A 23,252-nucleotide genomic window follows, 5' to 3' on the forward strand; every position below is an offset into this window, starting at 1 on the left:
GGGTTGGGGGCTCCCCTGGGAGAGGAGACCTAGAGTGTGGGGGCACAGCTGGGGCAGAACCCTGAGGTAAAGGGCACCAGGGTCTGGGAGGGACACAAGTCCAGCAGCAGGTGAGACACCGGCCTGCAGAGGGCACTCTGTACCCTGGAAAAGAGCTAATTCCAAGATGACCAGCAGGAGTCGCTGCACTAGTGAGTTGTCGCTTTGCTACACTTACCTATCTTCTTTTTTTTCTCTCTCTCTCTCTCATCAGGAACTTCTTCCTGATATCAGGGTTAAGGGATGTTTCATCCTTTAGTCACCTGGCTTTAAATATTGCCTCTTTTCTGAGATGACGATACCAATCAATAATAGGCACACCAGATGCCTTTTTTGTCTTGGGGGAAGGTCATATCATCAGTGTTTTGTGTATAAATCCTTTGCTAAAAGAACTTTGAAGGAAAGAGAGATATGCCTTCAGCTAGTTTTATAGACCTCTCCATGAAACCTGCTTCGACAAATTCAACCTCAGTCCAGAAATGCCTCTGTGATTTCTGGATCCACTAGCTTCCAGTCCCCATCTTTGAAGACTGCAGACTGGGTAGGACTGAAAAAGTCACAGACAGCAGGAGCAGATCCCCATTGGGAATTCCCAGTAAAATGAAAGTCTAAGTCACCTCACCAATCCTATGAAGGAGACTTCATGACCCCAGATGGGTACTGCTGGAGCTCTCAGGAAGCACAGTACCAGCACGCTGACACCCTCATGGAAATAAAAATTAACTGCCTCTTCTACTGATACTAGAACTTTCAGGGTAGTGTTCCAAGTGCCAACTGTTGCAGCACCAACCCCTTTGATACTGATCTCTGTGGTATCACTTGCTTCAACACAGAGTGCATCAGCACTGGACATGTTGGCACCATGCACTCTGGTGCTATCTACCCCTGTAGTGAGGTTTATGGCATTGTCGTTTTCCGTATATAAGTAGTATGCAGTACTGAGGGGTCTTTACCCTACATATCTTCAAATCATTAGAACTTTCATAGAATATCAGGGTTGGAAGGGACCTCAGGAGGTCATCTAGTCCAACCCCCTGCTCAAAGCAGGACCAATCCCCAACTAAATCATCCCACCCAGGGCTTTGTCAAGCCTGACCTTAAATATCTAAGGAAGGAGATTCCACCACCTCCCTAGGTAACGCATATGGTAACATTCTCTTTGGGTTTCTTGTTTAGTGTTCCTATATGCCAATTGTAGTAATTAAAAATATTCAAGGAAATTCCCAGAGAAAAACAATATTAAAATGGAATTCAGATTAACAATATTTATAAGTTAAGGTAAAATACATTACAAGGATATTGTAATTATTCCTAAAACAAGCATTATAAATTCCTGACTTTATTAGTGAGAGTGGGGGCAAAGAAAAATATTGACAATGTCTTTAAAACTCAGTTCTATCTTATCTGGGTTTACAAAAATTGGAAAAACAAAACAAAACCCCACTCTATAATTGCAATCATATGTTTATTGCCAGGTATCACTACGGGACAGCATTATGGTTTTTTGGATCCCTTAATTTTCATACCTAGCTGTCAAGGTTCGTTCCCCACTCTGAACTCTAGGGTACAGATGTGGGGACCTGCATGAAAGACCCCCCTAAGTTTATTCTTACCAGCTTAGGTTAAAAACTTCCCCAAGGTACAAACTTTGCCTTGTCCTTGAACTGTACGCTGCCAACACCAAGCGTTTTAAACAAAGAACAGGGAAAGAGTCCACTTGGAGGCATCTTCCCCCAAAATATCCCCCCAAGCCCTACACCCCCTTTCCTGGGGAAGGCTTGATAAGAATTCTCACCAATTGGTACAGGTGAACACCGACCCAAACCCTTGGATCTTAAGAACAATGAAAAATAAATCAGGTTCTTAAAAGAAGAATTTTAATTAAAGAAAAGGAATCACCTCTGTAAAATCAGGATGGTAAATACCTTACATGGTAATCAGATTCAAAACATAGAGAATCCCTCTAGGCAAAACCTTAAGTTACAAAAAGACACCGCTTATTTTACCAGCCATTTAAACAAAAGAAAATCTAACGCATGTTCTAGCTAGATTACTTACTAACTTTACAGGAGTTGTAAGGCTGCATTCCTGATCTGTTCCCAGCAAAAGCATCACACAGACAGAACCCTTTGTCCCCCCCCCCGCCTCCAGATTTGAAAGTATCTTGTCCCCTCATTGGTCATTTTAGGTCAGGTGCCAGTGAGGTTACCTTAGCTTCTTAACCCTCTACAGGTGAAAGGGTTTTGCCTCTGGCCAGGAGGGATTTTATAGCACTGTATACAGGAACGTGGTTACCCTTCCCTTTATATTTATGACACTAGCAAGTTTCAGTTTCTTTTAAGTTTTTAACATTAACTCTGAATGTCCTGGATTTCTTATGCTTGTTTTTGAGAGAATTACAACATCCCTGTAAGGTATTTTACTCATATATATACTTTCAGCCTTAGCTTCACTTCCTTGTAGTTTGTGTCAAGGTACCTAGAAGTGTGGTAGGTGCATAATTTTAAAAATGGGATTTGGAAAACTAAAAACTATGAAGAACTGAATGTCCTTATTCAGTAAATAACAAATGACTATTTTATATCTTTCTCTTAATAAATTGGAATTCAGTGCCACATACAGGAGCTCTGTAGATTTGCACCCCAGCTTCCTGCTCACCAACTCATCATTTAGACATATCCTAAGGTCGTACAAAAAGTCTGTGGCAGAGCAGGGAATTGAATCCAGGTCTCTTAAATCCTTGGCTAGGGCCCTAACCATTGGACCATCCTGCCTCTCCTAAGCTTTGGGTGTAAAACTCAAATAATATGCACAAGTCTGTATTTGTTGCACAGGTAGAGTAGGTAATTGCAGGTAAGGGGGGGAACAGTGGCCGAGGAATAGAAAGATGACCCCATTGAAAGTTTTTTTGTTTGTTTGTTTGTTTGTTTTTTGTGGGACCCTTCCCTCAAATGTAATGAGTGTAATGCTTATTTATACACATCAAACATGCTAATTCAACTGTCCTATTCTTCATGTTAGCATCTGTCAAACAGTATTCGCCAGCAATACTAAAGTGTTCTACTCACCCTTCTGAATCATATTTTGCATGCCTTTCATTCTGCAAACTAGTCAGTTATCTGTTTTAGGTTCATTTTCCTGGATTGCTTGTTTTAATTGGATAACATTCCCAATTCACGTAGTCCCTCTTGTCTTATAGTACTCCTAAGGTCAGAGGTCCTCAAACTGTGGGGCATGCCCCCCTAGGAGGTATGGGGGAATGTCTGGGGGGTGGTGGTGGCAGGGCCAGGACTAGCCCCCACGGCGGTGGAGAGGGAGTGCTACCCAGCCCCTCCCTGCCCCCAGCTCTGCTCCGGTCCCTTCCCCAGCTCCTGGCCCTGGGCCTGGCCCCATCCCCAGCTTCAGTGAGACTTGGCTAGTGGCCGCGGCTTCGCTCCTGGCCTGGGGCCGAGGCTGGGAGCAGAGCCACACCTGGCTGCGGGCCTGGCTGCCAGCCCCCACCGCTGCCCAGCTGAGGCTCTACTCCCATCCCAGCCTCGGCCCCTGGCCACAGCCCGAGACCCACACCCATCTGCAGCCCCAGCCTCTACCCCCTTACTCTTGTCCTTGTTTCCACCCCCTCCTTGCAGTAGCGGCCCCACTCCTGGCTCTGGGGAGGGTGTGGGGGGGTGCAGACGGGGATAAGGTGGGGTGTCACCCTCAAAAGTTTGGACCACCCTGTCTTAGGTAGTTCCTTTGAAGCTTCATTTTTGAAAATTAATGTTCTTCTTCGAGTGATGTCCCTGTGGGTGCTCCACTTCAGGTGTCAGTGCATCCCAGCACCGTTGATTGGAGATTTTCAATGGCAGGGTCCATCTGGGTCTTGCATGCACAGTCGTTGTCTTGCGGTGCTATTGGCACCTCATCTAGTACATTTGCACCCCGAGACCCTCAGTTCCTTCGCAACCATCCTCAGCCTGAGGTGGAGCTCTGTAGTGGTGTCCGTGACAAACCTAGAAAATTGTTAGAAATAGTTAGAATTAGTTAAGTTTAAGTTCATAGCTAGTTTAGTCAGGTTCATATTTAGGAAAAAAAGACCCAACCCCACCATTTTGTTAATTCGTTAAAGTTTGCCTCAGACCAGTAGGGTCCAGAGAGGAGACATCAGAATTCCCATACAAACATGCGTGGATCAGCAGGTTTTAAAAGACATAGGCAGCATGTCTACAGGAACTGTCTTGGATGGACATTCACTCTGTGTCCGTGCACTCACTGCAGCAACTTGAAAGCCAGAACTAAGTGAGATAAAGACCACTTAAAACTAATATTAATGGAGAAATCCTTCCAACCCGACTCTGATCCCAGACAACAGAACCCCTCAACAGGGGACTCTCTGAGAACCTCATCAGACACAATGAAAGCTTGCTTCTCAAAGAGAACAAGGAAACAAGCTACGTCCTTGCCACAGAGAGAACCGCTGAAAAAGAAAGTCTCCTGCAAGGTCGCTATCCTCTGTGTCGACCACACCAAGGTTAACCACCTTCGAGACACCAGGCACCTCCGGCACCGCCCACACGGGGCCTTTGCTGGCAAAGACAGGGAGTCGAGAGGCAAACATAAGCCAACCTCCTCCTCTTCAGTACCGACGACGCCAGTTAGAGACGGCACCGAAACCATCACCAATGGCGATGCCTCCACTGCCCATGCCAACAACCTCATCAGCACTGACGGAGAAATCAAAGATGGCGCCATCAGCACCAGGTCAAGCCACTGCACAAACAGTCAGCACCAACCCTGGTACCATCAAAAACATTGGCATCAATGGCACAGTACTGAAACCCACAGCACCATGCCAATTGACACATCATGCCAATATGATGATGTCCTCCGCTCCAGGCTCATTGCTCCTCGGTACTGCTGGTTCACCAATACAGATGGCACCGGAACAGCTGGATTCTCCCATTGCCCCACCATTCTCCAGTGATGAGGATGATGACAAAGAGAAGGGTGACTTTTCCTCACACCATTCCTCTCCGAGCGGAACCAAACCACTGTTGGGACCCATGAGATTGAGGGACCAAATTGCTCGAGACATGCAGCACTGGTATGAGCAACCATGGATGTGCCCACCCATGCCTTTCCCCATGCAATGGCCACAATGGGAGGCCTACAGTGCACATTATCACAGACCTCCCACTCCTCAGATAAGACACACATGATCAACAACAGCCTCCCCACCTGAGACCTCAGAAGTGGCAGAGGATGTGAGGGAGGATAGCGACAAGGACATTTCACCTGCTCATAACTCCTTATCATAGCCTGACAAGGCATAATGCCTCCGCCTCCTGCTGCTGCTGATTTTAAGTAGTTCCAGGAGCTGTTCAGACATGTGGTGCAAAGCCAGGACACTCCACTTGAGGAAGTGGCTGAAACCCGGCACAAACTCCTTGAAATTCTTCACAATTCTTCATTTGAAAATAGCACTACCTATCAAGAAAGCACTGATGAAACAGGCAGAAACAGTCTGGCAAACGCTGGCAACCATTTCACTGACATGCATGTGAGCAGACAGGAAATACTGTGTCCCCATGAAGGGGATGGACTTCCTTTTCTCTCATCCACAGCCCAATTCCCTAGTAATGGATGCAGCTAACCAAAGAGGGAAACAGCCCCAATTCTGATCCACTCCCCATGACAGGGAGTGCAAGAGACTCGATCTATTCAGCCATAAGGTCTGTTCTTCTGTGACCTTACAATTATGCGCAGCTAACTACACTGCACTCCTTGCCAAATATGGCCATGACAACAATGCCAAATTGAAGGAATTGCTTACGGATATCGCACTGGAGAGAAGGGAACAATCCAAGGCCATCCTTACTGAGGGACAACTTGTGACCAGGACAGTGCGGCAAGCATCCCTTGGTGTTGGACAGATGGCGGCAGGAAGAGTAGACACGGCCATAGTCCTGTGCAGAGCGTCCTGGCTACAATCGTCAGGAATCCCAAGGGAACTTCAATTGAAAGTAGAAGATCTCTGCTTTGACAGAGAAACTGTTTTCTGCCAAAACAGAGTTTTTTCCTCTCTGTGAAGGACTCTAGGGCAACCCTCTTGCTTTGTTGTTTGTGTATATATGCCTAAAGTGGAGAGAAGATACCAACCATACCAACATGGCAGAGACTGTTCATTCTCATGACAACAAATACCATATGACTCCCAGAGACAGAAACAATGACCCCAGAGACATTGAACACCACAGTCACAATCCTCCACATCTCAGCCAACATCAGCCCAGCTGCAATTCTGAAAAATTGGCCATCTACACATACCACTCGGGTCTTTGGCCATTGTCTACACCCTCTTTATCATGTCTGGACATCAATCATTATGGACCAATGAGTTTTAGAGATCATAAGATTGGGCTACATTATCCCTTTTACCGTCCGCCCACCAATCCTATCCTCCTCCCCATCCCTCTTCAGGTACCCTTTTCATGAGCACCTGCTATGACAAGAAGTTTTTCATCCTCTATAGTTAGATGTCATGGAATTAGTTCCCACACAACACAAAGGGAGGAGATTCTACTCCCATTACTTCTTAACCCAGAAGAAAAATGGAGGATGATACCCATTCTAGATCTCAGAAAGCTCAACAAGTTCATGTGAGCCCAATGATTCAAGATGATCACAGTGGCCACAATAATACGAGTGCTGGAAAGGGGGGACTGGTTCTCAGCCCGCAACCGACAAGATGCCTATTTCCACATCACCATACATCCCACTCACAGAAGGTTTCTCTAGTTCACAGTAGGAAGTGACCACTACCAATAGAATTCTACCATTCGGCCTTTCCACTGCACCAAGAGTCTTTTCCAAAACCCTTGCAGTAGTGGCAGCACATTTGCGCAAACAGGGAATAATAATATTTCCTTATCGGGAATATTTTCCCACCTGATTGTCCTTTGGGTGGTGTTCTTTCCAATCCATCTGTTTTGGAATTTAGGGTTAAATGAACAAAAATTAACCCTAATTCAGGTACAACTAGTGGACTTTATTGGGGCGCACCTCGACTCCATGGGTGCAAAGCATCACTATTGATGAACAAATTCATGACACTGACCAACCTTATCATGGTAGTCATGAATAGCCCACAAATATTTGCCTGAGCCTGCCTACAGCTATCAGGTCACATTGTGGCCACTACTTTTGTGGTAAGGCATGAGCGACTACATGTGTGCTTCTTACAAGTTTGGCTGAGTTCAGTATGCATACCGAACAAGCACAGCCTGACTAGAAGCCTATCAATGCCACCAAAAATCCTGGAATCTTTACAGTGGTGGACACAACCAGAGAATGTATGCACAGGAGTCCCCTTTCACTAGGACCCACCATTCATACTGATCACAACAGATGCCTCATTGATTCACTGACGCCCCCATGGCCTTCTATGGAGACTCAATTACACATCAATCTACTAGAACTACATGTGACCCACAACACACGTCTTCACTTCCTCCCACTAACAAAGAATGAAACAGTATTCATGAACCAAAACATCGCCTGCATGTTCTGTATAAATCAACAGGGAGGAGACTGCTCCCACTCCTTATGCACTGAGGCCATGAAATTGTGGAACTGGTGCATAAACCACAACATAAACCTCTAAGCCTCCTACCTCCCCGATTTCCTGAAAACGACGGCAGACACACTGAACAGGCAATTTTCCCAGGATCATGAATGGGAACTGAACAACAGAGCCTTACAATCCATATTTCAATGATGGGGCTTCCCTCCCATCTGTATACATTCACTGTATAAGAGACAGATTTCAAACTCTTGTACAGTGCAGGCATACAGTTGTTGCCACACAGCGGTGAGTTCTGTGTAAGAGGACTTAATTATGATTATTACAACAGGTAGAAGCTCGGGAACAAAATCTTCTCTGCCTCACATGCAGCCCTACTACCTTCCTCTCCCTTGCTGCCTCATATCTAGCAGGTGAAAAAAAATGACAAAGTTAAGGTTGCCTGAGCAATCTTAACACTGTTCCTTTGTGTGTAAATCTAATAATTAAAAATAATTATATTCAGTTGTTGTAGTATAGAGCTATTTGAATGGAGTGTGTTATTAGCCGCCATCTGCTGCTTCACTATATATTTGCTTAGTGTGATCCGAAAAAGTCATTCGGCTTTTAACATTTAACAGCTCATGTATTTCCCATCTCTCAAATAAGAGCATACCTTCTTTTACCTTTCTAGCTAATATTGTATATTTTTAAATCCTAAAGTACAGGGAAAGAAACACACATCACTGCTGTTTCAGATCTCCCAGAGTTACACAAAGTTCAAGAAGAATCCCCTTTGGACAACTACTCAAACAGTCAAGACAAGTCATTACCAAGGGCTTTAGACCAGCTTATCTCAGCAAGGCAAGAGAAAATATCTCCAGAAATCTCCCAGAAAAAGGAAGCACAAGTTGAAGCAACTCTTAGATCCAGTATTGAAGAAGATCTTTCTCTCTTCACATATGAGAACCTAACCTTGCCATCAACTTTAATTCCCAAAGGTCAAGTTTCTTTTAAAGACTTATTGCCCAGTCACAAAGTATCTTCTGCTGATTTTGCCAAAATTAAAGAAGAATCTCAAACAACTCCTATTTTTCCTATTGAAACAACACCTGCTATCATATCTTCTAAGATCCTGGAAGAGGTATCTGCAGTTTTCACTCCAGAGGATAAGATGATATCTACTACAACTTCTTCTGTTGAAGACAGGGTGCAGTATTATTGAATATTATAATTTTAGATATGATCTAATTATTTAGGACTAGATTGTACAACCCTAGCATATGGTAAGCAAGCCATGCAACCTGAGAATATTGTTAACACTTGCTTACATGAATAATCCCATTGACTTAATGATCATCAATGAAATAGCAAAGTTTTACATTATTTGGGCCATTAGGTTTTACAGCTGACACTCCAACACCTCTAGTGGGGAACTTTACACCTTATCCTTGTTAAGGTTGACTATAAACTCAGAAAACGACTCCGTATCATGTTACATGCAGTTAACTTTTAGAAAGTTATCTTTGCAATCATCGGAATTATAAACTTACTTTTTTAAAAAAGTGAAAGCTTAGATTCTTCAAGTGCTGGTCCCTATGTGTATGCCACACCTGGGTACACATGTTCTCCATGCACCTGAGACTGGAGATTTATAGCAAATAATGTCTGTTGGTCCACACCTGGACAGTTGCTCTCCTCGAATATAAAGGGTGGCGTAGACTGAAGTCTTTCCAGTTCCTTCTTGCCACCACGTGGTCTGAGTTGAAATTCTCTGTCTGAAACAATCTTCCTTCCTTTCAGAATCTCTCTGTGTGTGTTTTTAGTAGTCTTAGCCTTAGGGTTTTAATGATTTTAGTGTTTTTAGTTAGGGAGAAACAAGTCAAACTATCCTATCTTGGAAAGCTTCTTCTCACAGAGGAGGACCGTGCCCAGAGTCCCGGGATTTAAGAACTATATCTCCTGCCCTCATTCCTTCTCTGTCAGTGCTTAACACTAGCGCTGCCTTTACTGCCTTGGAAAGGCTCACATCTCTGCCAAGTGCAACATTTGTTGCTCCTTCCTTTCCTGAACCTGTGAGGGAAGAGAACTCCATCTGAGGAAGGTCATGAGACCCCAGTTGGCTCCTGGCTGGGAGATGCCCTTGTATAATGGCCCAGACTGTGAGCAGGACCCTCTGAGCTCTGGATCTGGGACTCCTCAAACTCTGGGAAGGACTGAAACCTTTATCTGACCGGAGGATATTTTCACTTTACCCTTCTCACAATGTCTTCCATCTGGACCAGTCCTCCTCAGAGATATTTCAACACCAGAAGAAATCCCCTTGCGGAGAAGACAATTCTTTCCTACCATGTCTACAAGCTGGAGCATTCTTTCACTGGGACCACCCTTGGGAAAGGTACTACCATTTCATCAGATGAGTCAGATGTTCCAGATGAATCTTCATGCCCACGGGAAACCAGCCAGGATAGAACCTCTAGGAGGTCTTGGAGTTGCCCTTCTCCTGGATACAGCTACTCAGGGGACTTTTGGTATTCAGTGCCTCATTGCCAGCCCTCTTCTAGCTGATACCAATAATCTCTATTGGAGTTTACAAAAGAGGAAGTTGAGCCAGACCCACAGGCCTTGATGGTTCTGATAGGTGTGTCATCCTCCCCACCCAACAAGGCAATTGTTCCATCATCCCATCTCTGCCTGACGACCACAGGTTATACCAAGATCTCTTGCAGAGGGTGGTAACTGAGTTCCAGATCCCTTTTGAGGAAGTCCATGACACAACATAGACTCTTGGACATCCTGCAATCATCAGGCCCTAGTAGACTGGCCCTCCCAGAGAACAAGGCTGTTGTGGAATCTGCCAGGACAGTGTGGTATACCCCTGCCTTCTGTGCCCCCACTCCTAAAAGGGCTGAAAATGCTATTTTGTTCCAACTAAAGGGATAGAGTTGCTGTTTACCCCCTAGTGTCCAACTCCTTAGTGGTGTAGGCAGCTACACAGAGGTCCAGGATACAACCCCCCAAGACTACTCTGAATAGTAAGGGCGCTATATGCTTTCACCTTCTGGGGAGGAAGATATTTTCATGAATCAGACTCCAATTCAGAATTGTTTACTGCTAGACTCTGCTAGCAAAATATGATTTCACAAATTACTCCAAATTTGTAAAATTCAGGGACAAATTTCCTCTGCAGGACAAGGCTCTCAGTGATGAAGGCACTCTGGGTGGCAGTGGATGTAGCTGATACTGCATCTAGAGCCATTGCCATAGCTGTAGTCATGAGGCATGAATCATGGCTGCACTCTTCCAGGTTCCCCAGGGAGGTCCAGAATACTATCGGACTTGACCTTTAATGGGTCTAATCCCTTCAGTGAGAAGACTGGGGAGTCACTTCACTCTCCTACATTTACACCCTGGTCCCTAAAGAGAAAACACCACAAGCAAATTTACAAGCCCAGCCCTCCCCATCAGCCATTTTACCACCAGCACCCTTAGGAATTGCCACTCAAACCGCAGAAGGGATGAAGACCCAGGTTCGCAACTTCCTCCACCCCAATTGCTGCTGCTTCTCAACCTCACTTGCCACCCAGGGGTTCATAGAATCATAGAATCATAGAATATAAGGGTTGGAAGGGACCCCAGAAGGTCATCTAGTCCAACCCCCTGCTCAAAGCAGGACCAATTCCCAGTTAAATCATCCCAGCCAGGGCTTTGTCAAGCCTGACCTTAAAAACCTCTAAGGAAGGAGATTCTACCACCTCCCTAGGTAACGCATTCCAGTGTTTCACCACCCTCATAGTGAAAAAGTTTTTCCTAATATCCAATCTAAACCTCCCCCACTGCAGCTTGAGACCATTACTCCTCGTTCTGTCATCTGCTACCATTGAGAACAGTCTAGAGCCATCCTCTTTGGAACCCCCTTTCAGGTAGTTGAAAGCAGCTATCAAATCCCCCCTCATTCTTCTCTTCTGCAGGCTAAACAATCCCAGCTCCCTCAGCCTCTCCTCATAACTCATGTGTTCCAGACCCCTAATCATTTTTGTTGCCCTTCGCTGGACTCTCTCCAATTTATCCACATCCTTCTTGAAGTGTGGGGCCCAAAACTGGACACAGTACTCCAGATGAGGCCTCACCAATGTCGAATAGAGGGGAACGATCACGTCCCTCGATCTGCTCGCTATGCCCCTACTTATACATCCCAAAATGCCATTGGCCTTCTTGGCAACAAGGGCACACTGCTGACTCATATCCAGCTTCTCGTCCACTGTCACCCCTAGGTCCTTTTCCGCAGAACTGCTGCCTAGCCATTCGGTCCCTAGTCTGTAGCTGTGCATTGGGTTCTTCCGTCCTAAGTGCAGGACCCTGCACTTATCCTTATTGAACCTCATCAGATTTCATCAGGTTTCTTTTGACAGGTCACTTGAGAACTGTGTACATACATTGATGCCCTTCTGCAGTGTCACCAAAATTTTGGTGGCTGCCTTGCCCACTTTGCCCACAATTAGAGGGCAATAACTATGGACAGGTGGGCAATAGAAATAATTCATTCTGGCTACACAATCAAGTTTATCTCACTTCACCACCATAAACCTCCTTCCCAGTGTCAGTCTCTGGGTTCAAGATGGTCAGGCCTGGTAGTTACGCTGTAATCAAGAATAGGTACAAAAGTTGAAACCATTTGTAGAGTTGGGATTGGGCTGAGGGCAGCACTGCAACCAAGGTCGGGGACAGGCTGTGGGTAGAACTGAGGTCAGAGTCTGTAGATGAGCCAAATCAGGATCATAGTTGGAGTCCAGATGCAGCCCAAAGGTCAAAGCCAGATGGGAGTCATTCCAAGAATTGGGGCGGGGGTGAGGGGTGTGAGGAAGCGAGTGCAGGGCTGGAGTGGTCAGTAACAGGGCTGGAGCATGGTTGGAGCAGGGCACAGGCAAGGCTGAAGCAGGCTGGAACAAGGCTTGGGTTAGGCTAAGGCAGGACCAGGAACTGGATCAAGGGCATGCTGGAAGCCTAGGAAGTGTGTAACACTGTGTGGCAGCAGGAAGGTTCCTGACCAAGTAGTGCTATTGCACAGACTAACTTGAAAGTCTGGCGGGGTCATTACCTTAGGGTCAACTGACACAGACTTTGCCCAGGGATAGTCTGCTGCCGCATGCCTTAGTGCTAAATCACTGCAAGGTCTGCTTACAGGATGAGTCAATAAAGCTCATGCCTGAATGATGAGTCACTGCAGGCTCTTTTGGAGATGTGAGTCATGGCAGCTTGAGTGAGAAGTCCTGGTCTGGCTTGGGGTTTGCCTTCTATTTGGCCACACTCTGTGTGTCTATAATCATGGAAGCATCCCTCATAGGAAACCCACATGGACAATCACACTACACAAGGCACAGGGTCCCCTTAGGAGGTGAGAATGCATATCAATCTACTGGAGCTGAGGTCAGTCCATCTAGCCTGCAATACATTCGTCTTCCTTATACAGTTCCGTCATATCCAGATAATGTTGCACAATGAGACATTATTCTGCATAAATAAACAAGTTGGAGCAAAATCTCTTCCTCTTTGTATGGAGGCAGTCAGTTTATGAAACTAATGCATCAGCAACCACATCAGTGTCTCAGCAACCTACCTACCAGGTGCACAGAATTCTCTGGTGGACAATCTCAGCAGACACTTTTCCATGAATCCTGTGTGGGAGATACACAATTCTGCCCTGAAAAACATATTTGCCCAGTGGGGGACACCATCTGTTGGCCACCCAGGCAAATGAGAAAGTAAATCTATATTGCTCTAGAGCAGTAATAGGCCAGAAGTCCTGGGATGATGTATTTCTGCTATCCTGGATAGATCATCTGAGAGATGCTTTTCCTCCCATCCCTCTGCTACCTCAGGTTCTGCAAAAAATTATCATGACAGGAATAAGACCATTCTTATTGCATCCAAGTGGCCCTTCCTGTGAATGTCAGCCCAGCCTCCCATCAATATCTGACCCTTTCTGGATCTATTAATTGAGGAGAATGGCTGGATCAGATGTCCTAATTCAGACCCTTTTCATCTCAGGGCCATGTATTTGGATGTAGGACTTTCATGCTCAGAGCCCATCTAAACTATCTTCAATCAGAGCAGAAAAGTTTCCAGCAGAAAACACTAAATGGAGGTGGTTCTCTACCTGGACACAGCCAAAAGAGTTATTCCCAGAATCAACAGATATTCCTGTTAATTTAGACTATGTTCTGTCCTTCAAGACATCAGGACTTCCTATTAGCTTGGTATTGGTCCACTTGGCAGCAAAGAATTGCTTTCATCCTCTGATAGCAGACCATTGTATCTTTGCTCACCCAACCGCCATTTGATTTTTAAAAGGTCACATTAAGAGAAAACCCATGCCACAACGAGACTTAAACCTGGTACTGTTAATTCTTACTAGACCACCATCTGAATTGATGGTTGTGGATGGATATCACACCTATCCATGAAGGTTGCCTTCTTAGTTACCATCACATTGGTCAGATAGGTGAGCAATCTGGGAGTACTCATGACTGACCCACCATATAACACATTTCATAGAGAAAAAGTCTCCCTTCACCTCCACCCAAAACTCATTCCCAAGGTAACTTCTGCGATTCATCTGACCCAACCTATTCACGTACCAGTATTCTTCCAAAATATCATGTTGATCAGCTTAAAGTTCAATCTCCTTGGCCTTTTCTTGCCACCACTTGTTTTTGTTGTCACAGATTTTCCTTTGGGCTTCAGTCTTGAGTTGCTTATATACCTCTTGCTTCTGCTGCTGTGATATGTCGTTTTGCCATATGTGATGAGCTTTACTTTTCTGGTTGAGCAGGCCCTGAATCTCAGCATCATTTCCATCAGACCAATCTTGGTGATGGCGGGTGACGTAGCCTGTCAGGGTACCCTCCCCACTCTGGACTTTAGGGTACAGATGTGGGGACCCGCATGAAAGCCCCCCTAATCTTATTTCTACCATCTTAGGTTAAAACTTCCCCAAGGCACAAATTCTCCCTTGTACTTTGGATTAGGTAAATGCTGCCACCACCAAGTGATTTAACACAGAATCAGAGAAAGGACCACTTGGAGTCCCATTCCTCCCAAACATCCCCCCAAGCCCTACACCCCCATTTCCTGGGGAGGCTTGAGAATAAACAAGATGAGCAGAGACCAACCTTGGTTTTTTTTAGGATACTAAAAAAACCAATCAGATTCTTTAAAAAAAAAGAACTTTATTAGAAAGAAAAAAGGTAAAAGAAGCACCTCTGTGAAATTAGAATGGGAGATAATCTCACAAGGCAATTAGATTCAAAACACAGAGAATTTCCCTCTAAGCAAAATCTTAAAGTTACAAAAAAGAAAAACCAGGAATACAACTTCCTCTCAGCACAGAGAAAATCACAAGCCAAAACAAAAGATAATCTAACTCATTTCCTTGCTAAATACTTACTAAGGAGTTGGAGTGCTTGCTTTCTTGTTCTGTCTCTGGCAAAAGCCACATGGAACAGACAAAGTCTTTCCCCTCCTCCCCCAGATTTGAAAGTATCTTGTCCCCTTATTGGTCCTTTTGGTCAGGTGCCAGCCAGGTTACTTGAGCTTCTTAACCCTTTACAGGTCAGAGGTTTTTGTGCCTCTGGCCAGGAGGGATTTTATAGTACTGTATACAGACAGGTGGTTACCCTTCCCTTTATTTTTATGACATAGCCAATGGACTCAGCACATGCAGAGAGAATTGCAGCCATTTACAGTCCATGGTCCCATGGTCTCACACCACTCCAAGTGCAAGACAGGTCGATGCACCTCAAGGACAGTGGAGCCATCAAAGCCAAATAGAAGGAGTATTTTGAGTCGCTCCTGAACCATAAGTAAATTGTCTCTGATGCCACTAATGTATCCATACCTCAACTACATGAAAGAGAATCTCTTGCTGAACCCCCTGCCCTCCAAGAAGTAACATAAGCCATCATGCAAACCATGAACTACAAGGCAGCAGGACCAAACAGCATACCAGCTGAAGTTTACAGATTTGGAGGTGAAGAACTGGTAAAGAAGCCCCACAGACTTTTTCTTCAAATATGGTATAATGAGAAGATTCTGAACGACTTGAGAAATGCCAACGTTGTTACAATCTTTAAGAAAGGAGACAAGTTGGAGTGTGGAAATTATCGAGGCATTGTCTTGCTATCTACAGCAGTGAAAATTCTCACCCGTATCCTCTTAAACAGATTATTCCCCCTTGCTGAGGAAATATTGTCAGAATCTCAATGCAGTTTCAGGCCATCCCACAGGACAGCTGACATGATCTTCATTGCCTGTGAAATCCAGGAAAAGTCTCAGATTTGGCTGCTCTCCAAAATTTATTAAGGTCCTAAGGCTTCTTCACAATCAGATGACTGCCACTGTTCTCTGTATTGGCCTGGAGATGGACCCTTTCATCATCAAAACTGGGGTTAAGCAAGGACGCATTATTGACCCAATCCTGTTCTCCATCTATTTAGCAGTCATTCTTGTCCTCATTAAAGACCGCCTCCCTGCTGGAGTTGACATACAATACAGAATGGATGGCGGCTTTTTAATATTTGATGTCTCTGCTCAAAGTCTGAAGTCTAGGGCATCCATTACTGATCTTCAATATGCTGATGATTGTGCCATCCTCGCGCATACTGAGAATGACCTTCAGTCCACACTGGAATGTTTTGCACAAGCTTACCAAAGCCTAGGACTCTCATTTAATATAGAGAAGAGTAAAGTGCTCCATCAGCCTCCCTCAGGCCTTGCACATGACTCACCATCAAGGGAGAGACTCTGGAGACCGTCAAGCACTTTTGCAACCTCAGTAGCCAACTCTCTCAAAATACAAAACTTGACAGTGAGATCTAGCACAAGATCTAGTGCACAAGTGCTTCCTTTGGGGAAACTTCTCTGATGCATTTTCACAGACAGTTACTTATTGAAGGACACGAAGATCCAGGTCTATAAGTCAGTTGTCATCTCTACACTCCTCTATGGATGCGAAACCTGGGTGACCTACCAACAGCACCTCAAGAGTCTGGAGAGGTACCACCAATGATGCCTCTGGAAGATCCTTCTTAGCAAGTGGGAAGATTGCCACACTAACGCCAGCATCCTCACTGAAGCCAATGTCACCAACATTGAAGCAATGATCCTTATGCATCAACTTCTGGGCTGGATATTGTGTGTGGATGCCAGAGACACGCCTCCCAGAACAAGTCCTCTACTCTCAGCTCACCTATGGTCAGAGATCCTGTGCTGGTCAGAGGAAACACTACAAAGACACACTGAAAGTGTATCTCAAGTAAATTGATGTGGACATCACAAGCTGGAAGGAGCAAGCCACCAACTGACCTTGGTGGGACCACATCCTCCATCAAGCAGTGGCCTTCTTTGAGGGGAAGTGCCTTGCCCTGAAAGCTGAGAAGAGAGAAGGAAGGAAACTTCCTCCCAGCAGGCAGCTGATCCACCCAGAAATGTCTGTGCCTCGTGGTAAATCTATGGTTCCAGGATTGCACTCCTGAATCATCTCAGGACCCATACGTAAATCCGTGGTAGAGATCATCCTCAAATTGAGGGATCGCTGACAAAGATTCTTCCCAAAACTTCATGCTTCCAATGAATGAGGCTTCACTCCCTTGACGTTAGATGTGCCTTGGCCTTTTATGTGTAAGGAACTAAACCAATTGGGAAAACACCAAGACTATTTGTCAATATAGCAGAGTAATGGCAAGAAAAAGCTTTCTCTACCCAGAGACACTCTCAGTGCATCTCTGGATGCTTCATTTTATGTTATCAGTTGGCACATATTCTTATGCCAGATGGGGTGAGGCTCACTCCATGAGAAAACAAGCAACGTCATAAGCACCTCTTTGAGAACTACCTATACTGGACATTTGTAAGGTGGCTACCTGGAGCTCCTTCAAACCTTTTATGAAGCATTATGCCTTAGTCCAGGTCTCTTGTGCAGCTGTGGGGACAGCAGCATTACAGACCTGCATACCAACTGTGTCCTCACACCCACCTCTGGTATGGATACTGCTCATCAATCATTCACATATGGAATATACATGGGGACCAGCACTCAGAGAAGAAATGGAGATTACTTGCCTGTAATGGAAGGTTCTTTTGAGATGTGTGGTCCCTATCTGTATTCCACTACCCACCCTTCTTCCCCTCTGCCTCAGATCTTATCTGATTTGCACTAAGAAGAGGAACCGGAGGGGTACTGTATGTGCCGTCCTTCATGTCCTTGATTCAGAGCACAAGAAGAGCAACCATGCAGTCACCGACCTATGGACACTACTTGCTACAAATCTCCAATCTCAACTGCACGGAGCACATGTGTACCCACATGTGGAATACAGATAGGGGCCACACAGCTCAAAGAACCTTTAATTACAAGTAACCTCCATTTCTCAAAAATCAGAGTATATGGCATGAACCATAATAAGCACAGTAGGCAGACAGGGCCTTGGATACCCCAATGTAAATCTTTGTGAATAATTACATCCTACAGCAGAGTATCTCAAAAGTCAATATTTACAGTTTAAATTGATGCAAATGGATAAACTGCTTGATACTGTAGTAAGTGCATTAAATAGCAATAACATTCAAATTCTAAAATACACATTTATATAAAACCTGAATGTAATAAATGAATAATCAAATGTACTTGAAACAAGTAGCATGACATTTATCTATTAATACTCCTTTTGGATTGCCAGACTTTTCTAGGAGATATTCAAGAACCACTTGAAGTTTATCAGGTAAAACATTAATGCAAAACCTTTTATGCTGTAAAAGAGAAAATATTTTAAAGCTATTCACTTAATGTAAAAGAGTGCTTAACTGATCACTAATATGTTTAAACAGAACTTCATATGTAAATATTTCTCCAAACAAAGCAACAATGTTAATAGGATTATTGATCATAATTACTCCAGCCCTACAATTCAAAGGTGACCAAGATATATAGTAGTTATTGGGATGTGGCCAATGCTTTATTTGAATTTGCCTCAGGATGATGTGTGCTTCCCTGAAGATGGCCTGGAAAGCCTAATGTCCTGATCCTTGAAGGTCCAACCCCTCTAGGAGAGAGAATAGTGTTAGACATGCAGTTCTTTGCTATAATGGACGATATGATCTTTAGTAAACTGCTCAGTTGAGTCACCTGAGCAAATCACCTGTTACATATACTTCTTGGTATCAATTATGCTTGACAGAAATGAATGGGTATATTATCAAGATTAATGTTTTCAAAATTAGTAGATCTATATACTTTTCCATGTAATACTTGGACACAGAATAACATGACAGATGTTGTTACTTGAACTAATTATTTTCTGGCTAGTTGAGAATTTTAAGTTTAAAGGACTTTAAGAGAACAAAGTCTAGCACTGTAAGGCTTAAGATGCAAAATAAAAATACTGAAGTTTCTCATTTCTGTCTGAGTATTTGGATGAAAATCAATATTGTAATAGCTTAAAAATGTACCGATGAATCTTGACTTTGAGATCTGTAAATACAAGTATTCTCTAAAGTGTTGGATACCTTGCTAAAAACACTAAAATACTACAAAATGACAGATCATTCTGATTTTTGTATATGTCAGCTTGGCTAAATGTATGTAGAAATATGTTAAAAAAAGTTTATATTTTATCTTAACGTATTGGTTTGCACTGATGAAGTCATTGAGCGAGTGTTAAGTTTGCATTAATTAAATCATAAGATTTATTATTAACAATATACTTTTTAATATAACAGCTCAATGTTTTTGGAATAAAATATATGTGTCGCATGTAATCCCTTAACATTGCTTTTTTAATTTCTAGGATATTCAGCCTTATGTACAAGATTCTCCTAGAGTTTATGAGGTAAAATATAATACAAAACCTTTAAATTACAAATGAGAAAATATCTTAAGTGATCCTTTTAATGCATTGCGTGGTTATCACAAAGGGAATACATTTTTATGTAAATGTATAGTAAATATTTATGAGAGGGACACATTAACATTAATTTCTTTTTCTACAGGGGGGGGCCTGAAATATTAAAAGTAAAAAATGTCCAAGGTTGAAAACTCAGGGATAGAATGCCTATGTACTTTCAGCAAAGGCAATATGCCAGCCGGTACCCCTTTGTCAGTAATATTTAGCTTAGATTCATCCACACTCAGATGGGAAGTCCATTTAAACAGCAATTTGTTAGCTGGAGCTCATTGATCCCCAGAAGAAAAGAATATACATATCAATATCTTAAAGTTGAGAGCTGTCTGGTTGGCTCTAAAGTCATTTCTGCCTCACATCAAACACAAGGTAGTTCAAGTGATGACAGATGATATGACAGCATTGTATTATCTGAACAAACAATACAGGGCTCATTTCTTTCAATTATGCATAGAAGCAAAGCATCTTTGGGAATGGTATATAGAAAAGAATGTTCACCCAATAGCAATTCATGTGTCAGGGGAACAAAACACCCTTGCAGATCATCTGAGCAGGTTGATCTCTCAAGTGCATGAATGGTGTTTGAAAGATGAAGTAGTAGCACATCTCTTCAGGTCATGGGAGAATCTGGTAATAGATCTTTTTGCAGCCAGCAACAACAGGAAATGTCAAAAAGGTTGTTTAAGGGCAGGGAGAGACAGGATCCAATATCAAATGCATTTCTAATATATTGGGGTCAGGGCTTAATGTCTGCATTTCCTCTCATTCAGATAAACAAAATAAAACAAGAGAAAGCTAGAGTAATTTTAATAATACCAGAATGGGCCAGACACCAATGTACCCAGACTTACTATACCTGTCCGTGCAGTTAATAGAGCCTCTACCATTAGTACTGGACTTGTTGCAAATGACAAGGGATGGTTTATCAATCATATTTTTGGTCTTTTCATTTAATGGCATGGGGAGTCAGACTCTGGGATTGTTAGAAAAGTATTGCTCATTAGAAGTACAAAATGTAACAATGAATTCCAGGGAAGAGTTCACATGAAATTGTTATAGTTATAAATGGAAAAGATTTTTATTGTGGATTTCTATGTATGCTATACATCCATATTCAGCACAAATTAATTATATATTAGAATCTTAACAAAGCAGCCCTGTCGCTGTCTTCAGTGAAGATTCATCTCTCTGCTATATCAGCATACCAGGTATCATTTTTACTAATTATGTAGTTAAAAGACTCTTAAAAGGCCTTAATAACTTATATCCTCCAATAAAGACACTCTGTGCCATCTTGGGATTTGAATTTAGTGTTCTTAAAATTGATGAACCATCCCTTTGAACCTTTGGGAGACTGTACTTTGTTCCATTTGTCTATTAAGGGGTCAGAAAATGAAGACAGAGTATTTGTCCTAAGATTGGGGAGAGCTCTTTAACTGGAATGTAAAAGGTGGAAGCCATATTGGAGTAGAACTAGGGAGATACTAGACCAAAGGATCTCATATAGTGTTAAAATGCTGTGGTTGCAGAGCAGTGAGTATATTTAACCCAGAAAGAATTGCATAGAAGTGGTCACACATATTACCCATTAACCTAAAGAACAAACTTCACTAAGATGTTAAAAAAAACAATTGATTGTTAATATATAATTAGCAAATAATATGAAATGATAGTTCATTCTCTTTTTATTGATAGACTAAAATTTCGGAGAATATTTTACCCAGTGAAAAAAGTCTTCCCAGTATTTACAAAGACACAGTAGATCTTAAAGGTAATTTTTTTTCTCTTTTGCAAGAGATGGAGAATGTTTGATAATAGGAGCCATCATGCCAAATACATGATGGAATGTGGTGTAACACATTTCAGATACATAAGTGACTGATCTTTTATTAAGTGTATTCTGCTATAGCTCTCTCTGATATACTAATTATAGACTGAGGAAAAATTCTTAAAGCAATCAATTTATTCGTTAACCAAATTGTATTTTGTGAACATTTATAAAAGTCATTCATTTATAATGATATGCTGGAAAAGCTATTTCCTTTGGGAGCTTTACACTCTCAAAAAAGATGGTTCATTATATAAATTTTTATTAAAGCTAGCGTGCACTGCTTTTTAAAATAGATTATATTATATTGTCTAAAATAATCTCTTTTATGTAGGGATAAGAGATGAGCTGTCATACAAAAGAAGGCTTTCATTTGCAAAGCTGCCATCAAACAAGCACAAACTCTGCCCTGGTCTACACTAGGACTTTAGGTCGAATTTAGCAGCGTTAAATCGATGTAAACCTGCACCCGTCCACATGAAGAAGCCTTTTTTTTCGACTTAAAGGGCTCTTAAAATCGATTTCCTTACTCCACCCCTGACAAGTGGATTAGAGCTTAAATCGGCCTTGCCGGGTCGAATTTGGGGTACTGTGGACACAATTCGACGGTATTGGCCTCCGGGAGCTATCCCAGAGTGCTCCATTGTGACTGCTCTGGACAGCACTCTCAACTCAGATGCACTGGCCAGGTAGACAGGAAAGGAACCGCGAACTTTTGAATCTCATTTCCGGAGACTGCGGGAACTGTTTGATAGCTACTCACAGTACAACACTCTGGAAGTCGATGCTTGCCTCGGTACTGTGGAAGCACTCCGCCGAGTTAATGCACTTAATGCACTTAGAGCATTTTCTGTGGGGACACACACACTCGAATATATAAAAACGATTTCTAAAAAAACAACTTCTATAAATTCGACCTAATTTCATAGTGTAGACATACCCTCTGACAACAGTTCAATTAGAACCAAGAAAACCATTGATAAGTGCAGAATTAGTAATATCTTGATTAAAAATTATTACTTTCATAAAGTCTCCAGTGATTTTCATGGTGTATTTACTATGTATTGTAATCATTCTTCAGTAATCAAAATTACATTTTCTTAAACCACATCTTAACTCCATATCACCTAGATTATCAAGAGAATTTAAGACACACCTCAACCCTTCAGGGACACTATTAGGATTGCTGGGACTCTTCCAAAAATCAGTATGGACCATTCACTCACATGGCTTATGCACCAAAAAGTGTATCTCCTTGCTGAAAAGTGGAGCAACATAAACAAAAGCTTAGACTTCTATATGTAAATTAAAACCTCATGCTTGGTATGTAATTTAAAACAAAAACAAACAAAAATGATCCCATGCAGAATATTCTCAAAATAGCTGCAAATAAAAAATATGGTGGTGGTAGTGGGAGGGGGGTAGACAGTAGAGTGAGATAATCTGGGAAGATTTAGGGAAAAACTATAGTTTTATGAATGGTACCCTAGAAAAAACAATGCAATTTACTACATTTAATTGACATCAAATTAATACCACACTGAACAGCATTGGTATTAGAAAAGCATGAACATTTCAGTGACTCACCAAGAACACAAAGACCTCTAATTACTTGGAGGAGAGAGGAACCAAACCATTTAAAGAATGTGTGTGTGACCTTTGTACAGGAAGCAGCATCGGTCCATGGAAAAGGCAATGCATTGAGACTCAGGTGATGTGGATTCTAGTCCCAGTTCTGCCACTCATTCACTGTTCGATCTTTGCAAGTCAATTCACTTCTTTATACTTAAGTTTCCACTTCTGTAAAATAGAGATGATACTTAATATACTTCGTAAATCTCTTTTTAGATCCATGGATAAAAGGCACTATAGAAGAGCTAATTAATTA

The 23,252-nt window shown here is 42.8% G+C and overlaps 1 protein-coding gene across 4 annotated transcripts in view; it reads left to right on the forward strand.

The window, feature by feature from the left end:
• The window catches only part of CCDC7 (coiled-coil domain containing 7), a 177,205-nt gene that overhangs the window by 116,467 nt on the left and 37,486 nt on the right, over positions 1 to 23,252 (forward strand). For 3 of the 4 annotated variants that reach the window (XM_075125966.1, XM_075125969.1, XM_075125967.1), the window contains 4 exons: positions 8,303 to 8,789; positions 18,316 to 18,357; positions 19,423 to 19,464; positions 21,232 to 21,307. In XM_075125966.1, the coding sequence (XP_074982067.1) occupies positions 8,303 to 8,789; positions 18,316 to 18,357; positions 19,423 to 19,464; positions 21,232 to 21,307 (647 nt within the window). The remainder of the gene's footprint in view (positions 1 to 8,302; positions 8,790 to 18,315; positions 18,358 to 19,422; positions 19,465 to 21,231; positions 21,308 to 23,252) is intronic. The other variant, XM_075125968.1, reaches the window with a different exon arrangement.

The sequence above is a fragment of the Caretta caretta genome, chromosome 2 (genome assembly GCF_965140235.1).
Source record: "Caretta caretta isolate rCarCar2 chromosome 2, rCarCar1.hap1, whole genome shotgun sequence".
Lineage (NCBI taxonomy): Eukaryota > Metazoa > Chordata > Testudines > Cheloniidae > Caretta > Caretta caretta.